Below are 19269 nucleotides of genomic sequence, written 5' to 3' on the forward strand. Positions count from 1 at the left end.
CTTGGCTGTCCTGGACTCACTTTGTAGACCAGGCTGGCCTTGAACTCACAGAGATCCGCCTGCCTCTGCCTCCCTAGTGCTGCGATTAAAGGTGTGCACCAACACACCCAGCTTATTATTTAAATGTTGTGATGCCACACGGATAAACAGACTGAAGTGTAAAAGGACAAAATTTGGGCCAGCAAGATGGTTGAGCAGGTAAAGCCGCTTGCTGCACACACCTGATGACCTCTAAATTTTCTCCCTAGAAGCCATGGTGGAAGGAGAAAGCCAACTCCACAAAGTTGTCTTCTGGCACATTGTGACTCATGCGAATCAACCCGCACACACACTGCACACCTACAGAACAATCACAACAATAATAATAAATATAAAAAGCAATGGAACAAAACTTAAAAATCTGGGTACAGATCCATACACATATGGAAATGTAGTTTCTAAGATCAATGACAACTCCAGTGACCAGAGACAAGAGGGGCTTTATAGTAAAGCACTGATAAAGCATTGCATTGATATTATTCATTCATCTGAAATAGATTTTAATGTGCAGTATGTAGCAGTGCTGTAGTTTGCTCTGGAAGTGCATTCATGAGGGAATGATCACATGACAAGACAGGAAGCCAGGGAGGTTCAGGGACTAGGCTCATACTTTTTATAACAACACATCTAGGGAACTTACACAATCCCATGAGGACTACATTAATGTCTTCCAAGCACTGTATCCCCAAGGGCTCAACCACCTTCCTTTGGACCCTCACTTTTTAAAAGTTCCATCCCATCAACACAACCACACTGGGGACCAAGCTTCCAACACACAGACCTTTGGGGACACACTGAAGCTGTATCCAAACTGTAGCAGGTAGGTAGGTATCAGTTCACACTTTGCCTTATAAATAATTTCCTCCCCTACTAATGTAGTATACCACCCCTTTTATATATGATTAACATTTTAATTTTTTAAAAGATTTATTTATTTATTATGTATACAATGCTCTGCTTGCATGTACTCCTGCAAGCCAGAAGAGGGCGCCATATCATGTTACAGATGGTTCTGATCCACCATGTGGTTGCAGGGAATTGAACTCAGGACTTTTGGAAGAGCAGGCGGCACTCTTAACCACTGAGCCATCTCTCCAGCCCCCATTATTAACATTTTATATACAGGTGAAGGAGGTCTTCACTCTGTTCAGTTCTCCTAATCCCTTTCTCTGTACCTGTATCAGTGTCAACTGTTTGTTCATTTGTTTGTTTCTTTATTATATGGCACAGAGTCTCATGTTGCCCAGGCTTACCGCAAACTCTGTATGTAACTGGACATAGTGGTACATGTCTTTAATTCCAGAACACAAGAGGCAAAAAGCAGGAGGATCTCTGTGAGTTTGAGACCAGCCTGGTCTACATATTGAGTTTCGGGATGGCTAGGGCTATATAGAGAAACCCTGTCTTAAAACCAAAGGGAAAAAGAAAGGAGGAAAAAAACAAGAAAACCTCTTACGTGGCCTAAGTTGGCCTTGAACTCCTGATCCTTTTGCCTCTACTTTCAACGTGTTAGAATAACAGATATGTCCCACTACACCTGGCATCACAGCATGGTAACAACATCTTCTCATTAAGTTCTGCTATCTGGTAGGATAGCCATGCTTCTTCTTGGTGTCTTGTGCAGAGGTCATTTTGGCATGGCCGGAAAGCAGGACTTCTGTGCCTGGCAAATAGACAAAGTGAACAGGGTCCTGAAATGTAGTGGGAGAGGCATTAGACTCCCCACAGGACACCTTACCAAGACTTTCCTTCTTCTGTCCACCACCTCTCTATGAACCATGGAGGATCAAAAGCTGGGCCTAAACCAGTGAACGGTGGCATACACCTGTAATCCGAGCACTCAGCAGGCAGAGGCAGGTAGATCTCTGTGAGTTCGAGGGGCCATCCTGATCTACAAAGCAAGTCCAGGACAGCCAGGGCTACATAGAAAAACTTTGTCTCCAAAAAACAAAACAAAACAAATCAACAAAAAACAACAACAACAAAAGCCCAATAACATCTAAAAGCTGGGCCTAGATTTGCACAGGAGTTGTCTTCTTCGTACTGCACTGGGAAACTTTGGTTGGAGATGCTCAAGCTCCATCTGTGATTGGAGTTACTCTAGCTCAGTATCCCACCTATTTCCATACAGGATGCAGGATGGAGGGATTCCTCTGAGGACTGTCTAGCTCGGTTGTATCTAAATGGTCAAAGGTGGAGAGGAAACAAGAGGAAGATTCCCATAAGCACAATTGACAGTTTCTTCGCCTCCACTCTCCATGCCTTTTGATTAGGTCATGTCACCTTTGTCACAGACTTGAGGTGGTTGTTGTGGGAATAGGGAATTCCCCTCCTTTGCTACCTCACATCAAATGATTTGTGGCATAGCCAATAGTTACTGAGAGCTCATAGCAAGTAGTGTCAAATCCCCAAGACCTCTGGCTCCAGTCCCTTCCCTGGGTCCAGGATCCCTGGTTTCTGTGAAGAGAGGATATTTTGAGGTAAGAATAAACAATATCAGGAATGTGGGAATTTGGGGTTGGAGAAGAAGACAAGAGGAGTTACAGGAAAGACAGAGGAGGTATGTTGATGGGGTAGGAGTTTCTTTTGGGTGCTCAGTGGTTGTTGTTGTTTTGTTTTGTTTTAAAACAGTGTCTCACTATGTATCCCTGGCTGCTCTGGAACTCATTACGTAGAGCGGACTGCTCTTGAACTCACAGAGATCTGCCTGCCTCTACCCCCAAGTGCTGGGCAAAAGGAGCAGATGGTCAGGAGGAGAGATTGGAGGAAGCATAGATAAGGAAAAAGGCATAGGGAGTAGCAGAATGTGGGGGATAAAGAGTCACAGCTGGGGAATGAGAGTAGGAACTATAAAAAAAAAAAAGAGCTGGAGGCCAGTTGTAGCTACATAGACACTATCTTTTCACTCTTCTATCCAGAGAGAATTTGTGCTGTCATTCTTTTCTTTTGTGGAGCTTTACTATTGATAAGAAATGGAAAGGCTGTGCCTTACATAAATCCACTTCTCTGAGCTAATGTTGTAACAAAGTGTAGAGCACTTGCCAAGCATGTCTAAGGCCCCAGGTTAAATCTCCAGTAAAACGTACATGCACAAATTGACTTCCCCATCTGTCACTGTGTAGTTGAGAGAAATGGCTCATCATATGGGGTATATGATGGGAGATATTCTAGCAAGGGTATTTTCCACCTGGACATACCTAAGATCAAAAATGTGTCAGTTGGGGCCAAGTAATAGGAAGTATATATGACTAGATGGATTTTTATGATGGAAGAATTTTTATCAGGATCATTAATGAGATAATTATCAGTGGTAGTATTTGTGAGTGACCAGTTTGGAAGCTTATTGAGAGGACTGGGGGAAGATATCACAGGGGAAGTTTATCATTCATAACTGAAATGGGGAAATATGCTAGTAGGTCACAATTTGTGAATGGGAAAATTTGTCAAAAAAGGTTGTGTAGACAGATAGTCATGAAAAATATTTGTCAACAGGGAGATATCTAACATGTGGATAATTATTAAGAAAGATATTTGTGACTGGGGTCCATCAGAAGGCAGTAGATTGCTGCTAGGTGTTTATAAAAAGAGATATTTGTCTATAGGTTAACTAATGGGGGATGTCTATGAAATGGGAATAAAAGATTATTTCTTAGTGAGATATTTGTGATAGGATTGTCTCCATGGGGAAAAGGGACTATTCAAAGGAATAATTTGCAAGGACTTGAGATTTGGCTTCTGTAGCTTTGGCAACAGTATTTATAAAAATAGGGATTTGTCCACAATGAGGATTGCACAGTGAGTAACAGTACCTCGTTTGGGAGATTTGTTTTCCTCATAAGTCTTTGAGAACATTGATACTTGTCAGAGGAGAGATTTTCACACTAGAAAGTGGCATATTAAAAAGAATACTACATGCTGGGCGGTGGTGGCACATGACTTTAATCCCAGCACTTGGGAGGCAGAGGCAGGTAGATCTGTCTCTGCGAGTTCGAGGACAGCCTGGTCTACAAAGTGAGTCCAGGACAGGGAAGGCTATCATAGAGAAACCCTGTCTTGAAAACCAAAATAATAATAATAATAATATAATCAAAATTAAAAAAAATAATACTACAAATGAGCATGCTAAATATCTGTTACATTCTGGAGGGAGACTGTCACAATCGTGAATTAAACTGAGTTTCATTTCCAGAGTGCATTGAACTATTGCTACTAATACTACACATTTCCATTGCTTATTATTTCTAATATTAAAACAATGTATAGTATTATAATAATAACTACTGATAATTATCACTACTGTGACTACTACTTGTAAGTACTACATTTCTAGCACTGTTTCAAGCACTGCGTATGTTATTTCATTTCATACATCCATTATCCTTATGAATTAGGCGTCTTTTTACACCCGTTTTGCAGATGCAGGAACTGAAACACAAACTAGCAATTTGACTTCCCCAAGAACACATGGAAGGAGCAAGATTGGAATGCAGATGACCCAAACTTCAGGGTTCATGTCTGCGTAGAAATTAGGTCACAGTTATTAATACTGCACATTTAGTTATTAATATGAAAGCTCTATGGTATCTTTTCTACAAGGCTCAGGCTAGGGATCCAACTCAGCCCTGTGTGCCTGTTAGGCAAGTGCACTGGTACATCTCCTTCCTGAGAGGTCCATTTGTTTTTGTTGTTTGGTTTTTTGAGGAAAAAGTCTCACTGTATAGCCTTAACTGGCCTGGACCTTTTTATATAGACCAGGCTAGGCTCAAAACCACAGAGACCCACCTGCCTCCCTGGTGCTGGGATTAAAAAGCATGGACCACCACTCCGTATATTATTTACATGTTTTTACCTAAAACAAACAACAAAACAACTAAAACAAAGAGAAAAGCAAAAACTTTGAAGGGTTGGGACTGAAGAGATGGCTCAGCTTCTGCCAGAGGACCTAAGTTAAATTTTCAGCATCCACGTGGTGGTTCACAACTGGCCAAAACTCCCATCCCAGGCAATCTGATGGCATCTTCTAGAGTCCTTGGGCACAGACCTACATGCCAGCAAAACTACTCAAACACATAAAAGTAAAAACTGAAAAAGAAAAAAGTATGCAAAGGATGATGGCTGCACTCCTGCAGGCCTCAGCGACTTGACTAGGGCTTTCAGGGAATGGAGAAAAGACAGACACACAGATACTGACACAGAAAACTGTGATTGGATAGTCCAGGCTCTCTGATGGAGAAACCACAGGCCTCTTCCCTCCACCCCAGCTCAGCATGTTTGTTATACATAGTTGAGCAGGAAGGTGAGGTTATTACATACAGTTCAACAAGGAGACAGTGTTTGTGTTACACAGTTAAATCAAGGAGTTTATCTCATCTTGATAGGAGCAGTCTTTGCAGGGAGCAGTCTTCAGGCCATAAACATAGGAGGAGGGGCTACCGTGGCCATTTTCTGCACACACTGTCAGCATTTACACTAGGATGCCTCAGGAAGACTTTGCTGTCCCCCTGAGCATCACACAGGGAAGGCTTTGCCACTCCCATTGGGCTGAGACACTGGAGTGCTTGACAAGTCATCCCCGTGTCAGCAGCACAGTCACTCAGAACTTCATTCATTCACTCTCCACATGGCAAAAAATCATCTTCCAATGCCTGCTACTCTAAAGGGACTGTGATGCTCATTTTTTAAGGAGAAGGACTGAGGCTCAGGAGAAGGACAAAGCAATCCCCAGGTCATCAGTTGGACTGGATGTCATGCTATGTAAATCATAGGGCTGTGACCCCTCCCTCTGTGCACTTCATCTCAGCTGTGATGGACTTTTTCTCAAAGAGGGTCACAAATGGACATGGTGACTTTTGAGGGTGTCCAGTGGTTTTTCTAGAAAAGTGATGGGAGATGGGGATTCCAGGAACCACAAATACTGCCAAGAGCTTGTCCTGGGTCTCAGGGGATGAGGGGGAATGGCCTTGTACGCTGTTCTGAACTCTGTGTACCCTGAAGGTATTTGTCAGCCCTGTCCATGCTCCACTAGTGCCATGGCAATCAGTACTGGGGTGTCCCCCAACAAGACTGCCATGTCTGTGGGTTGGTAAAGAGTGTAGAGATAAACCACTCTAGAAATGTTTTCAGGTAACAGCTTCTATTTTATTGCATAGAGCAACTACTTATTCAGCGGAAGCCTATGACTATGGTTGGTTAGCACATTTACCTCAGACTGGACTGTGAGCACTCATAGCATTGAGGTCTCTATGCAAAAGCAGGGCATTAAAGGAGACATGGAGAACGCAGACATGTCAATGGGCCAGCTACTCGTGCTACTTCAGAATTCAGTGTTCTGGCTTCTGGGAATATTCAGAAGCATGACATGTCATGCTTCTTAATTGGAAGTGCAATGTGCCAAGTAGGATGGCCATCAGGTCATGCCTGTATTTTCTCCTACATACTGGGTCTGGGTACAGGTCCTACCTGCATGGTGGACAGGTTGGTGGAAGAATGGCTCAGCGGTACTAAGTTTCATCCTCCCCCTGCCAACCCCCCCGCCACGCTTCCTTCCAAGGGCTAAAATAGTTGAGGACTCTACGAAACAGAGTGGTCACATTGGTGTTCAGGGAGCTGGTACTAGGGTTTGGTAACTGATCAGAAGCTGCCCAAATCTTTCAGGCACCTGAGGCAATGTCAACGAAGTTACCAGGGCCAATACAGGACCCAGGCCTCTCCCTTGCACTTATAGCCATCAGCACAGTGTTTATGCAGACCCTGTTGCTGCAGTAGGCATTCTTCCACTCAAGGGAATAAGTACTATGTGCTCAAAATCTGCTTTCTCAAGGCTGGGCACAGTGATACGTGCCCATATACCCAGGCTTAAGGAGGCTGGGCCAGGAGGATCATGAATTCAAAGCCAGCTTCAGCTACATAGCAAGTTCCAGTCAGAGCAATATAGTAGATACTGTCTTTTTTTTTTTTTTTTAAATTCTGCCCAGCCTGATATAGAGAGTTATAACTTGGGCCTGCTTGCACCTCCAAGAAAGGTACAAAACTATAAGGCAAGACCACAGAGGACCCAGGGGGCCACATGTGTTGACCTAGAACATCATTGAGATAGAGACGTTCATGTTTTGCTTTGTAAGTTAGATCAATGAACTACACCCCCCCAACCCAAAGCATGTGCTAGTTCTAATATGTCTGCCTGCCTGCCTGCCTGCCTGCCTGCCTGTCTGTCTGTCTGTCTCTCTCTCTCTCTCTCTCTCTCTCTCTGTGTGTGTGTGTGTGTGTGTGTGTGTGTGTGTGTGTGTTTGTGTGTGTGTGTGTTTGAGAAAGGATCATCCTATCTAGCCCAGGCTGGTTTTAAACTTGCGATCTTCCTGCCTAAGCCTTCCAAGTGCTAAGATTGTAGACAAGGATACCATACATACCTGTTCCTGTTGATAGGAACAGCGCATAGTTTAATGGGAGTGGAATTTGAGGGTCACTTTGTTCACTAAAGAAGGCACATTGGAGTCTTTTTTTTTTTCCAAGCAAATTCATGCCAACACAATACTAAAGTGTTTCCTTGAGTGCATCAATCTGAAATTCTGGTTCCTGGGTCAGAATCTTTATATGGCTGGTAGGGGTTGGACAGACTTGGGACCATCTGTAGGAGCTGGAAATCCTAGACAGATGTTTGTCAGGTTTCCCTTTCAATTTTTACAGAGAAAGATGATCAAGAAAGGGAACCAGAATTTGAGAGTCTGGTTCTGAGACATGGGTGGTCCTCATTCTAAACCATATGTGGGCCTACAGGATATAGCCTAGTATTAAAGTACTTGCTGCTTACCTAGTACATATAAAGCCCTAGGGTCAATCCCTAGTACCACAAATGAAAAAAAGAAAATGAATACATTAATCCCTAGTTCCATGTCTATATGCAGTGAGTGTTTCCAGCATAATTGCTCAGAGCGAAAGGAACGAGAGTAGATCAGACCTAGAAGATTTCAGCATTGATCCTTTTCTCCGCTGATTTAAGGTCACTTTCCAGAGTCCTTGGATTAGGTGACAATGTCTCCAGGACCCCTTCCTTTCACTATGTCAGATTTAGGAAGTACAAAGGCTTGGATGGAGCATCTTCATTAGACTACCAGGATAAAGCCGGAGGCAAGGAGAGATGTTTACCAACTGATAGGGTATTTTTCAATTAACTTGTCAATGGGTAATATTTGTGAATAGAAGAATTTTTCAGCTGTGGGATAATTTATTAACTAGGGAAGTACGGGCAAGTAGGAATTAGAAATTTCTATAGTAAGCATGGGGTAGTGGCACATGTCTATTATAATTCCAGCAATCAAGAAACAGAGGCAGGGCCAGGTGTGGTGGCTCATACCTTTAATCCCAGCACTTAGCAGGCAGAGGCAGGTGGATCTCTGTGAGTATGAGGCTACAAAGCGAGTCCATGACAGCCAGGGCTGTTACATAGAGAAACTCTGTCTCAAACTAAAACAAAAAAAGAGGCAGAAAAATAAATAAATAAATATTTTTTAATTTAAAAAGAGCACCAGGCATGGTGGCACATGCCTTTAATCTCAGCACTCAGGAGGCAGAGGCAAGCAGATCTCTATGAGTTCGAGGCCACCCTGGTCTACAAAGTAAATTCAGGACAGCTAGGGCTACCAAGTAGAAAAAGAAACAAAGGCAGGAGGATTACAGCAAGTTTGAGGCCAGCCTGTCTCAAAAGCTTGGGGTAGTGGTGGAAAACTGGAGCTGTGGAGATGTCTTAGTGGACCAAGCACTTGTCATGCAAGTATGAAGACCTGGGATTGTATCCCCCAAATCAACATAAAACTGGGCAGTGGTAGCTTCCATCTGTCTGTAAACTGGGAAGAGGAGAAAGAAGAATCCCAGGAAAGCTAGCCTGGTGTATGCAGTGATCAATGAGATTCTTTTTAAAGTAAAGGTGAGGTCAGACACCTAAGGCTGTCATTTGACTGCTATGGCATGTACAAGCCTTTATTGATCTACACCAACATATACAGGAAAATAAAAAGAAAACAAAAAAATTACTGCTCTAAGATGTCTCAAAATATTGAGTAGAGGAAATCTTCAATAAATTGGAGTTGATAATCCAAAGTGAATTATCATTCCTGATTTTGCAGGTACCCAGTGCTAATGGCAATGTTGAGATTATTACCAATATATCATTTTTTTTTAAATATAAACACTCAACACCATTTTTTGTTTTTGTTTTTAGAGACAGAGTTTCTCTGTATAGTCATGGCTGTCTTGGACCTCACAAAGTCACTCTGGGGCTCATTTTTTTTTCTTTTTTGCTAGAGATTAAACCTAAGGCTTTGTACATGCTAGGCAAGTGCTCTACCACTAAGCTATATTTCTAGCCTCCAAATTCAACATTTTTCATCTTTTCTTTTTCACTGGTCCCTGGATGCTCCCATCAGCTCATCAGCGTCTTGAATTTGTTCCCAGACACTACACAGAAACAGGACAGTGCTGCTGTGTGATAGTTCTTTATTTCACCATCTAAGAGAAAGAAAGAGGGAAGGGAGGTAAAGAGTGTTCAGGCTTCCGCTTCCACTGGGGGCAGGTTCCGGGTCACCGAGGCCCCCAGGGATTGCCAGGTGCACAGGCCTGGATTCCGTGGCAGGCAGGCAAAGTTACGGCTCTGGTAGCCCTTCTCAGAGCCCATGAAGATCTGATCTGTCCACAAGCAATGAGTGTCACTCTGCAGTTTGCAAGGGATGGATGAACAGGGAAACACCTGGGAAAGGAGAGGAAGGACCATGTCTAAAGACTTCGCCTCCCCCCTCCACCCCACCCCCCACCCCCGGTTCCCTCCCCTATATAGAGGGCTTCACAACACAGAGCTGCTGGGAAGGCTTGCTGTTGCCCCACTTGCGTTTAGACCAAAGAACAGCTTCTCCCATTTGGGGAGAAGAAAGCCAGTGTTCTGTAGTGAATAAGGAACTGTCACTTGAAGTCACTCAGGCAGGTCTTCTGAGGTACTACTGTCCCACAGGGCAGAGAACTGATAGCATTGGGGAACAGTTGACATGCAGGGACATTAAGCATGAGGCTAGGCAGCAGAGCTGTCACGGACTGGGAGTCAGAGGATATTTGGTGGCATCAGGGAACAGTTCTGAAATAGTCAGATGGTCGACATATCCCTGTGGCTTTGGAGACTAGCACTTTGAATTCTTGCAGAACATGCCTGGGAAGCAACATCAAATGCCGGGAGATCAGAAACAAGCAGTGGTATTTCAGAATAGTCACAAAAGAAAGTTAGAAAGACAGAAAATTTCAGGGAACAGCAGTCCCAAGATAACAGAACAACCAGAATTTCCTTAAGAGCAGTCCCAGGTTTGGGGCAATTGCAAGAGAAAGCAAAGCTAATGATTGTGTTTGGTAAGTAGATATATAATGACAAGCAGTAGCCAGAGGGGGAAAGAAGCCATTGCAAGAATTATCTCCAGGAGACCTGGATCCAGGCACTTACTGTGCACATCCCACAGCCAGCACTATAGGTCTTCGAGAAGGCCTTTTGCTGAGCAGGATTCAGACTACGCCAGGGAACCAAGAAGCTGCAGGCAGTGATGTGCAAATTTCCGTTCCTTAAGCGTCCTGTAAGAGAAGCAAAATTCCGACAGGCTTTTGATTGGCTGAGTGGTATTGGGAGGGGTCACCCGCTTAGCATTAGATTTCAGGCCCTCCCACCGCCATGTCAACCAGGCCCTTTCCCTTTAGAGCTTCGCTCCTCCCAGTTGCCAGGAAGCATCTAAGGATGAAGGGGTGTGGCCCAAGGCGAAGGGGCGGGACCTTACCAGCGATGAGAAACTCTTCGCTGCGGTTCTGGGACTTGTGCATGTATCCGCAGAGGCTCTCCATGGCTGGAGTGTAGGCGAACCGGAAATCTGCGGCATTCCCCACAACTTCGAATCCTTTGAGCATCTGCCCATGGAGTGACAAAAAGTGTATCTTTTACTGACATAAGCCTCCCACTCCACTTTCCCTTTCCCGATGTTATATATCTGAATCACAGGATTACAGAAACCATCCACACCAACGAAAAGCTAGATGCTTCTATTTTGAGGGAGAGGAAGAGGTTAGGTACTGCTTGCTATGGAGGAAGGGAGGGGAAATACCTTAATCATCTTGATCTCATAACGCTGGTATAAGGTGGTCTCGTTGATTTCTGGGGACCCCATGAATTTAGCCCTTATGACTAGAGGAAAGGAAGGGGAAAATAAGGAGTCAGATGGGCAGCCTGAGCTCATAAAGCAAAGCATATATACATCATAATTCTAATAGAGACAGAATCCATAATGGCTTCCACATCTGTTGAGTCATCTATACATCTTTCAGGTGCTGTTTTCAGCCCTTTTCACATATCTATTTGTCAGCTTGCTCAACAAATATTTTGGAGTGCCTGCTGTATGCCAGCCACTGTTCAGGGTGTTAGAGAAAGAATAGTGACCCAAACAAAGGAATCCATTTCCTTATGGAATTCATGTTTAATCCAGAAGGAGACAGAAAAAAAATTAAGTAGCCGGGCATGGGGCACAGGCCTGTTACCACAGTTCTGTCAGAGGCCAATGAAGGAGGGTTACTACAGGGTAAGTGCAAGGCCAGTCTAGACAACTTAGAGAGACCTGTTTTAGAATAAAAATTAACAAAAAGGATTGGGTTTGTGGCTCAGTTGTGCAGTGTTTGTGTAGCACATGAGACTTCCTAGGTTCAATCCCCAGTACGGAAGGGGAAAGGAAGGTATATGGCTTCTTAGAAGCTATTAAGTGTGATGGAGAATTAGAGTAGGGAGAGGGTTAACAAATAAGTCTTTGCTTAACCACAATCTACTCAGGCTTATTAACCTTCTTCCAAGCTCATCAGTGCAGTTTCTCTTTAAAATCCAATTGTAGAGAAGTATCCTAAATCAGGTTAGTGAAAACACCCTCCCTCATCTGATTTTCCTCACTATGTGATGGGGCCACCAGGTGTTTACACTTGCTAGTTTTCATCAAGAGTCTGTGCTGTCACAGGCCTGTAATCTCAGACTAGGAAGGCTGAGTGAGGAGGATTAAGAGTTCAAGGCCAGCCGGGCGTGGTGGTGCATGCCTTTAATCCCAGCACTTTGGAAGGCAGAGGCAGACGGATCTCTGTGAGTTCAAGGCCAGCCTGGTCTACAAAGTGAGTCCAGGACAGCCAGGGCTACACAGAGAAACCCTGTCTCAAAAAAACAACAAAAAACAACAGAAAAAAAAAAAGAGTTCAAGGCCAGCCTGGGTTACATAGTGAGACCTGGTCTCAAAAACTAAAAGTAAGCTTATGAGCTAGAGTTTATGGTTCTAGAGGGGCCCAAGTTTGGTTCCCAGCATCCACAAAAGGGGGGCTCACAACCACTTGTAACTGGAGCTTCAGGGGATGTGATGCCTTCTGGACTCCACACTCATATAGACACAAACTCATCAATAGAAACAAATCTTGTTTTTAATGGGCTTAGCCTGAATCCTCTTACTCCTTGCCTATGATATTTCTTCTCAGGGATTTCCCATTCACCAACCCCTAAACTGTTCCATTTGCCCATGCAATATTGAGAGTTAAACCCAATCTCTCTCCCTAACTACAAAATCTGGTTGCCACGGTCCTGAGTGAAGTCTGCCTTTCTATGCCCTAAGAAGTGCCATGAAGAGCATTATTTAACAGAGGATCAGGACTATTACATGGCAGGGATTAAAAGTGAAACAAAGTGCCGGGCGTGGTGGCGCACACCTTTAATCCCAGCACTCGGGAGGCAGAGGCAGGCGGATCGCCGTGAGTTCGAGGCCAGCCTGGTCTACAAAGTGAGTCCAGGACAGCTAAGGCTACACAAAAAAATCCTGTCTCGAAAAACTAAAAAAGAAAAAGAAGTTAAAGTAAGCAGGCAACTCAGTAAGATGATGACCTTTGAGGTGGCCACCCATGTGGTACCAGCATGTACCTGATAGAGGGAACAGCCAGCCAAAGGTGGCCTTAGGCTTAAGGATGTCAGTATGGCCTAAGCAGATCTACACAAGGCTAGGTAGAGCCATTCTAGAGATAACCGCCATCATGAGCCCTACTGGACTAAGAGAGACAGAAACAGGGCCAGACTCACCTATGTCCGAGTTGCAGAAGGCTGTCTGTGGGTGGGGTGGGGCGCAGCTACAGGCCTTACTGGAGGCTATCAGTGATAGCAACAAAAGGAGGCCAGAGGCCAGAGACGCAAAGGGGGCCATAGTGGTATCTGCTGGGAGAGAAAAGGTGTTAGTTGGTTCCCAATCCAATTGATCTGCTTACTCATGGGCCCTAGAAGATTAGGGAACTCTTTCTCATCTTAAGGGATCTTTTTTTGTTTTTTGTTTTTTTTTTTTTTTTTTTTTTTTTGAGACAGGGTTTCTCTGTGTAGCCTTGGCTGTTCTGGACTCACTTTGTAGACCAGGCTGGCCTTGAACTCACAGAGCTCCACCTGCCTCTGCCTCCCGAGTGCTGGGATTACAGGTGTGTGCCACCAGGCCTGGCCAGCTTAAGAAAATTGAGAAACCTAGAGAAGTCTAGCCTTTTAAACAGTTGGGAAGGTCTCAAGATTTATCGAGTCCCAGTGATTTAGGAGACAGTGAATTGGAAGACAATGGAGTTTTTGGCAGCTGGTGAATAAAGGAGCTGACAACTTTGAGAATTTAACAGAATTGGGAAGTCTGACATTTGTATAGTGAACAATTTGGAGTTTGGGAGACTGGAGAAATATAAGGAGAGGTTGGGCGTTAGGGCTATTAAGATATAATGGGCTTGGGAAGTTGGGGATATTGAGGGGTTGGAGAGTAGGTTTCGGGCTTTAGGGAGCTGAAGGAAATTGGGGCGTTAAGGGTCTGGCTGAATTTGAAGGCGTAAGGTAATGGTAGTGCTTGAGGAATTTGAAGGCAGAGGAACTTTTGCAGTTCTAGGAGCTGGACATGACAGAGTTTGGGGCAGGCGGAGTTAGTTACAGGAGCTATAGGGATTTGGGGGACAATAAGGAAATTCAGGGGAGTTGGGAAGTATTTACGGTATTAAAGGCTTGGGTGTTTGGAGCCCCTGAGCATGAATGCCAAGGGCATGTGGGAGTCTGGAGAGTCCAGCTTGGGACAGTCGTTCCAGACCCACTCCCCTTTTTGTTCCCCTGGCTAACGAGAGCTCCTGATATCTGCAGGGCAAGTTGAGCGGTTAGTATGGCAGGGACCAGGCCCCAAAGCAAGCCCTAGTTCTGCCTGGATACCCGGTTCCCACTTACCTCTGCTGTCTCTCTAGGAGCTCGATCTGCAGCGATGGCGGCAGGGTCTGAGCAGTGGAGAATAAATGTCCATGCGAGGGGCGGGGTTGGCGCGGAAATCACAGCCTCCAGGCTTCCTGGACGCATTACTCATCCACCCACCGCTAGAGTTGAAGCCTAGGGGCGGGCTGCAGGATAGGCCCAGGGATACTCCCTCCTCTGCCAGCCAGCCCACTGCGCCCCTTCCCCCAGCTCCACGTCATACACATTCATTCCTGGCGGCTTTGAAGGGCTAAGGAAAGACCGCCAAGCCCCTAAAGTTCTGTGCCTCTCCAGTTTCCCGCATCCCCCAAACTTCCTAAGGCAGAAGCCAATAACTTCATTCCCACGCCTTTTATGTACTATGTAACAATCTCACAAGGGCTTTGCTGGTGGACCTGGCATTCTGGCGTTGGGGGTGGGGTGGGGGCGGGGGCAGAGGAGAGACTAACTGAAAAAGCAGTTGAGGAACATAGGATGGGAGAAGAAACACAAATACATACTGGGGAAATGGAGAGTGTCCATGACTTATGCAAGATGGCAGTTAAGTGTGGCACAACCGGGAGGGAACTGGGGTGCAGACAGAGTGTAGGTAGTAACCTTTTCTGAAAACCTTGCTGTGGTTGTACAGACCACGGAGCCTAGAATTGAAAATGTTTTAAGACAGCCTTGGCTACAAGAGACCCCGTCTTAAACAGAAGCAAAACTAAACAGGCAAAGAGCTGAAGAGAACTTTGTCAGGAACACAAGACAAAACTGGAATTTAAACCTAGGCTTCTTGACCCTGAGATCTTAACTCAGGCAGGGCACAATCTTGGCAAGTGGGCAATGGTGTGGTGAGCATTTGAGGGAAACGGGGCGGGGGTGTGAGTGATGGTAAAAGAAGCTAATGAGTCAGTAGAAAACCCATCCCCACCCCATCCTGCCCTGCCCCTTCCCCACCAACTAGCCCACACCCCTGGTGGGAGTGGGATGAGGCAACTGCTGCCCATCAGCTTCCTGATGATGCAGGAATACTCCCTGGGGTCTTGTGGAAGGTTTCTGTGGGCTGATTAACACCCTCAATTAATACAAGGACAGACCATTAATAACGACAATGGCTGTAATCCCAGTAGGCAAGCCAACCCTGAGAGTTTGAGGGTAGCGTGGTCTACACAGTAAGTTCGAAGACAGCCAAAAATGCATAGTGAGATGCTGTCACACACACACACAAAATGATAATGGTAGTGATAACACTTACTGTAGATCATTGCTAAAATATTTGTGTAAATTTACTTTACACAACTTTTATTAACGTAGATTAGTTCAGTAACCACAGCACACAAAAACTTACTGCCAGCCCTCAACAGAGTACTCCTGTGTACAAAACATTGTTTTAAGGGTTTTTTTTTAATATAAAACAAAACAAAACATTTATTCAGTCCCAGCACTTAGGAAGCTGAGTCAGGCGGATCACTGTGAGTTCGAGGCTAGCCTGGTCTACAGGGCGAGTTCCAGGACAGCCAAGGCTACACAGAGAAACCCTGTCTTGGAAAAAAAGACACCATTTATTTAGTGTGTATGTGTGTGCATGGGCCTGTACTCATGCCAAAGCATGCTTGTATTGTTCAGAGGACAATTTTCAGGCATCAGTCCTCTCCTTCCCTGTGGGTTCTGGGTTTCAAACTCAGATTTTTAGACATGGAGGCACAAGCACCTTTATCTGCTGGGCCACAGTCAGCCCAGGATTTTTGTTCATTTGTTTGCTATTGTCCTCCTTGTTCCTTAATGTAATTACCATTAAGCAGTGCTAAATCAACAACAATAGTAACCAACACTTTTCTCTGAAATAATTGACTTTTTTTTTTTTTTTTTGAGACAGAGAGTCTCTCTGTGTAGCCTTGGCTGTCCTGGACTTGCTTTTGTAGACCAGGCTGGCCTCGAACTCACAGCGATCCACTTGCCTCTGCCTCCCGAGTGCTGGGATTAAAGGCATGCGCCACCACAACCAGCTTGACTTATTCTTTCTAACATTATTTTCACTACTTAATGAGGAAACAGACAGAAAGGGCTCAAAAGGCCTGTCCAGGAACGATACTGAAGAAATTATTGTGGTGGTGGTGATGATGATGGTGGGAGGTACAAAAAAGGAAGAAAGGGAAGGAAACCAAATGTTCAGCCATCTGATTGTGAAAGTGAGTGAGAAAGTGGATGAGACAGGGGGCTGAGTAACTAAGTGGCAGGACTGAGGAGAAGTAAAGATAGGGAAAGTTCTGTCTTGCCTCTTCATGACCCTGCTTCTGAGATGCCAGCTCTTTAACTATGAAACCTGAGTCAGCCCAGAATTGCCAACTGTTTACACGGAGGCCTCAGATTTGAAAAGGAGTAAGGTGGACAGAGAAGAGGGGCATTTGGCCTGTGACTATCCACCGAACTGGATAGGCGTGAGGTTCCCATAGGGGTCTGCTATCATGTGCAAATACCTGATGACCCCGACAAAGTAGTAAGTGCTTGCTCTTTGTACAGATCAGGAAACTGAGGCCCAGAGAGGCAGTACCTACCTGGGATTTTGTATGGCCAAGATGGCAGGGTACAGCTCTCCAGGAAATCCCCAGCCCCCCTGTATGTACCTATGACAGGCACACACTTAGATGCACCCACAGCACTGTGTTCAAGCACAGGAACAGAGGAAGCAAAGCTGGTTTATGACAAGGATCCAGAAAGCTCAGCAGATGGGAGTAAGTGTGCTTGTGTGTGCACAGCTTTCTGGTGTGTCTATGCCTCTGGGAGTGGCATGTGTCCCTCAGTGTGTTCTGTGTCCTTTCCTGAGAGCCAGGTGTGTTGCTTCTGATCACTGAAGGCTGCAAAATATGTATCATGTTTCTCTGTATGATGAGTAGATGCCTGAATGGAAGGTCTCTCTCCCTCCCTCCTTCTCTCGCGCTCTCTCTCTCTCTCTCTCTCTCTCTCTCTCTCTCTCTCTCTCTCTCTCTCTCCCTCCCTCTCTCTCTCTCTCTCTCTCTCTCTCTCTCTCACACACACACACACACACACACACACACACACACGGGGAGGGAAGGGGAGGAGAGGAAAGAAGGGAGGGAGGGAAGGTGGGAGAGGAGAGAGATATCTTGGCATTGTTTCCTTGGCCTGCTGCCTGGATGACACCCTTAACCACCATCCCCCTTTCCAAAACCATGCCACTCAGCCCTCCCCCTCCCCGTGATGTCACTTGTTTGGGAAATGAGGAAGAAGGCGATTGTAGAGGGAGGGAGAGACCTGAAGGTCAAGGGAGAGCCTCAAGTTCAAATCAGTCACCCTTAGACTACAGGACTTCCTGTGCCTGTTGGGAACTACCACCGCCCCAGAGCTCCTCCAAGAATGCTGTCCTTACCCTGCCAGTAGGAAGCAGGGGCCCTGTATTTGCACATGGGGCTAGGGGCTTCCAACCTTGTACCCCTCTACCTGCCCCAGGGCACAGGGGTGGGGGTGGGGGAGGGGGAGACTTAACACATCTTTGCCTAACACATACTTGTCTGAATTACTTGTCCATGCCAAGGAGTGTTCTCTGTGTGTCTTGATTTTTTGTTTGTTTGTATTGTAGATGCGGGAAAAAAGATGTTGAATGTCTAGATATACTTTTCATGGACCCAGAAATGTGCTGAGGTCTGAGTTGGAGGAATTTGGTTATGCGAATGCCTAGAAATGCATTCACTTTCTCTTTGTTGTATTTTTTTTTTTCGAGACAGGGTTTCTCTGTGTAGCCTTGGCCATCCTGGACTCACTTTGTAGACCAGGCTGGCCTCGAACTCACAGTGATCCGCCTGCCTCTGCCTCCTGAGTGCTGGGATTAAAGGCGTACGCCACCACATCCGGCTTCTCTTTGTTGTATTGATCCTTCTGTTTATTGTGGCCACGCCGGTGAGTGCTGCATACGGCCATTTATTGTGTGCCTCTAGAGTTGTGTGTGCTTCTACACTGCATGAGTGGCTCTTTCTGTTATGAAGGTGAGAGCAAGGGGAGGGAGCCCATGTGTATGCTCTGAGAGTCCTAATAGTGTGGAGTACAGGGGCTGGAGAGTTGGCTCAGTGGTTAAGAGCAGTGACTGTTCTTCCAGAGGTCCTGAGTTCAATTCCCAGCAGCCGAACATGGTGGGTCATAACCATCTATAATGAGATCTGGTGCCTTCTTCTGTCTGACATGCAGGCAGAACACTGTATATATGATAAATAAATAAATAAATCTCTTTAAAAAAAAATAGTGTGGAGTACATGCTGCTCAGGAGTTACTGGCTCCTGTCCCATGCTAAGAGCACTTGGCAGGCAAAACGATCCCATGAGCTGATTCAAGTCCCAGAACTAAATGTGATTTGAACCTGTGGCTGTCTGTCTCAATAGATGTGGACAGCTCTGGCTTTGGCTGAGTCATCTGAGTTTTGAAGGGGTGTGTGGACACATAATGATGATACCATGTAAGGCTTGGCTGAAGGTCTCCTTGCTGCATGCTAACTACCACACCTCCACACACACTCACTTCAACATCTAATCATTATAAAAACAAACTTTCTCTTTTCCGGGAAGTTCCCTCACCCTCATCTAAGGCCTCCTTCCAGGAAAGCAGATATGGGAAGCCTAGGGCTGAAAGACTGGAGCCAGTAACCAGCAGGCAGGGCTGTGCATTCTTTTCTGGGCTCAAAGTTGCTGTGAAACTATTTGACTGCTCCACCCGTCTTTGACCAACCTTTTTCTGGGGAAAAAAAATGGTAACTAGTGCGGCTCACACTCTATGGGTCACCAGCTCTTGGAGGGTAGCACTACTCCTTTGACAATGCGTCTTCTACCTTCATCTTCACCAGCTCAGCAGCACAACATACCCTGTGGTCGTGAAGATGGGCCACGCACACTCTGGAATGGGCAAGGTGAGTTCCAGAAGGGCATAATGCATGTTTATATAGTGCACGTTCCAGCACTGTA

General features: G+C 45.4%; 2 protein-coding genes across 4 annotated transcripts in view; one reads left to right on the plus strand and one right to left on the minus strand.

Annotated features, from left to right (window-relative positions):
* Window positions 1-19269, plus strand: part of Syn1 (synapsin I) — a 51337-nt gene that overhangs the window by 27306 nt on the left and 4762 nt on the right. For both annotated transcript variants that reach the window (XM_051142497.1, XM_051142498.1), the window contains exon 6: window positions 19152-19214. In XM_051142497.1, the coding sequence (XP_050998454.1) occupies window positions 19152-19214 (63 nt within the window). The remainder of the gene's footprint in view (window positions 1-19151; window positions 19215-19269) is intronic.
* Window positions 9509-14463, minus strand: Timp1 (TIMP metallopeptidase inhibitor 1). Of its 2 annotated transcripts, none has more exons than XM_051142512.1 (6): window positions 14300-14463; window positions 13148-13276; window positions 11160-11239; window positions 10839-10965; window positions 10514-10638; window positions 9509-9778 (listed from the first exon to the last, which is right to left on the minus strand). In XM_051142512.1, exons 2-6 carry the CDS (start codon window positions 13266-13268, stop codon window positions 9578-9580), a joined length of 654 nt encoding a protein of 217 aa, XP_050998469.1. In that variant the 5' UTR covers window positions 13269-13276; window positions 14300-14463; the 3' UTR covers window positions 9509-9577. The 2 variants fall into 2 exon arrangements, with proteins under 2 accessions (XP_050998469.1, XP_050998470.1); XM_051142513.1 differs by having other exon boundaries at window positions 13148-13279; window positions 14300-14462.

This window comes from Acomys russatus, chromosome X, assembly GCF_903995435.1.
Source record: "Acomys russatus chromosome X, mAcoRus1.1, whole genome shotgun sequence".
NCBI classification, from domain to species: domain Eukaryota; kingdom Metazoa; phylum Chordata; class Mammalia; order Rodentia; family Muridae; genus Acomys; species Acomys russatus.

What these genes read in the sequence shown, in the direction of transcription:
- Timp1 (XM_051142512.1), bottom strand. Translation starts at nt 13,268, where the DNA reads ATGGCCCCCTTTGCGTCTCTGGCCTCTGGCCTCCTTTTGTTGCTATCA. An exon ending in ATGAGATCAAGATGATTAAG is followed by an intron (nt 10,966 to 11,159) that starts GTATTTCCCCTC and finishes CTCCATGGGCAG; the next exon opens with ATGCTCAAAGGATTCGAAGT. An exon ending in CGAAGAGTTTCTCATCGCTG is followed by an intron (nt 10,639 to 10,838) that starts GTAAGGTCCCGC and finishes CTTCTCTTACAG; the next exon opens with GACGCTTAAGGAACGGAAAT.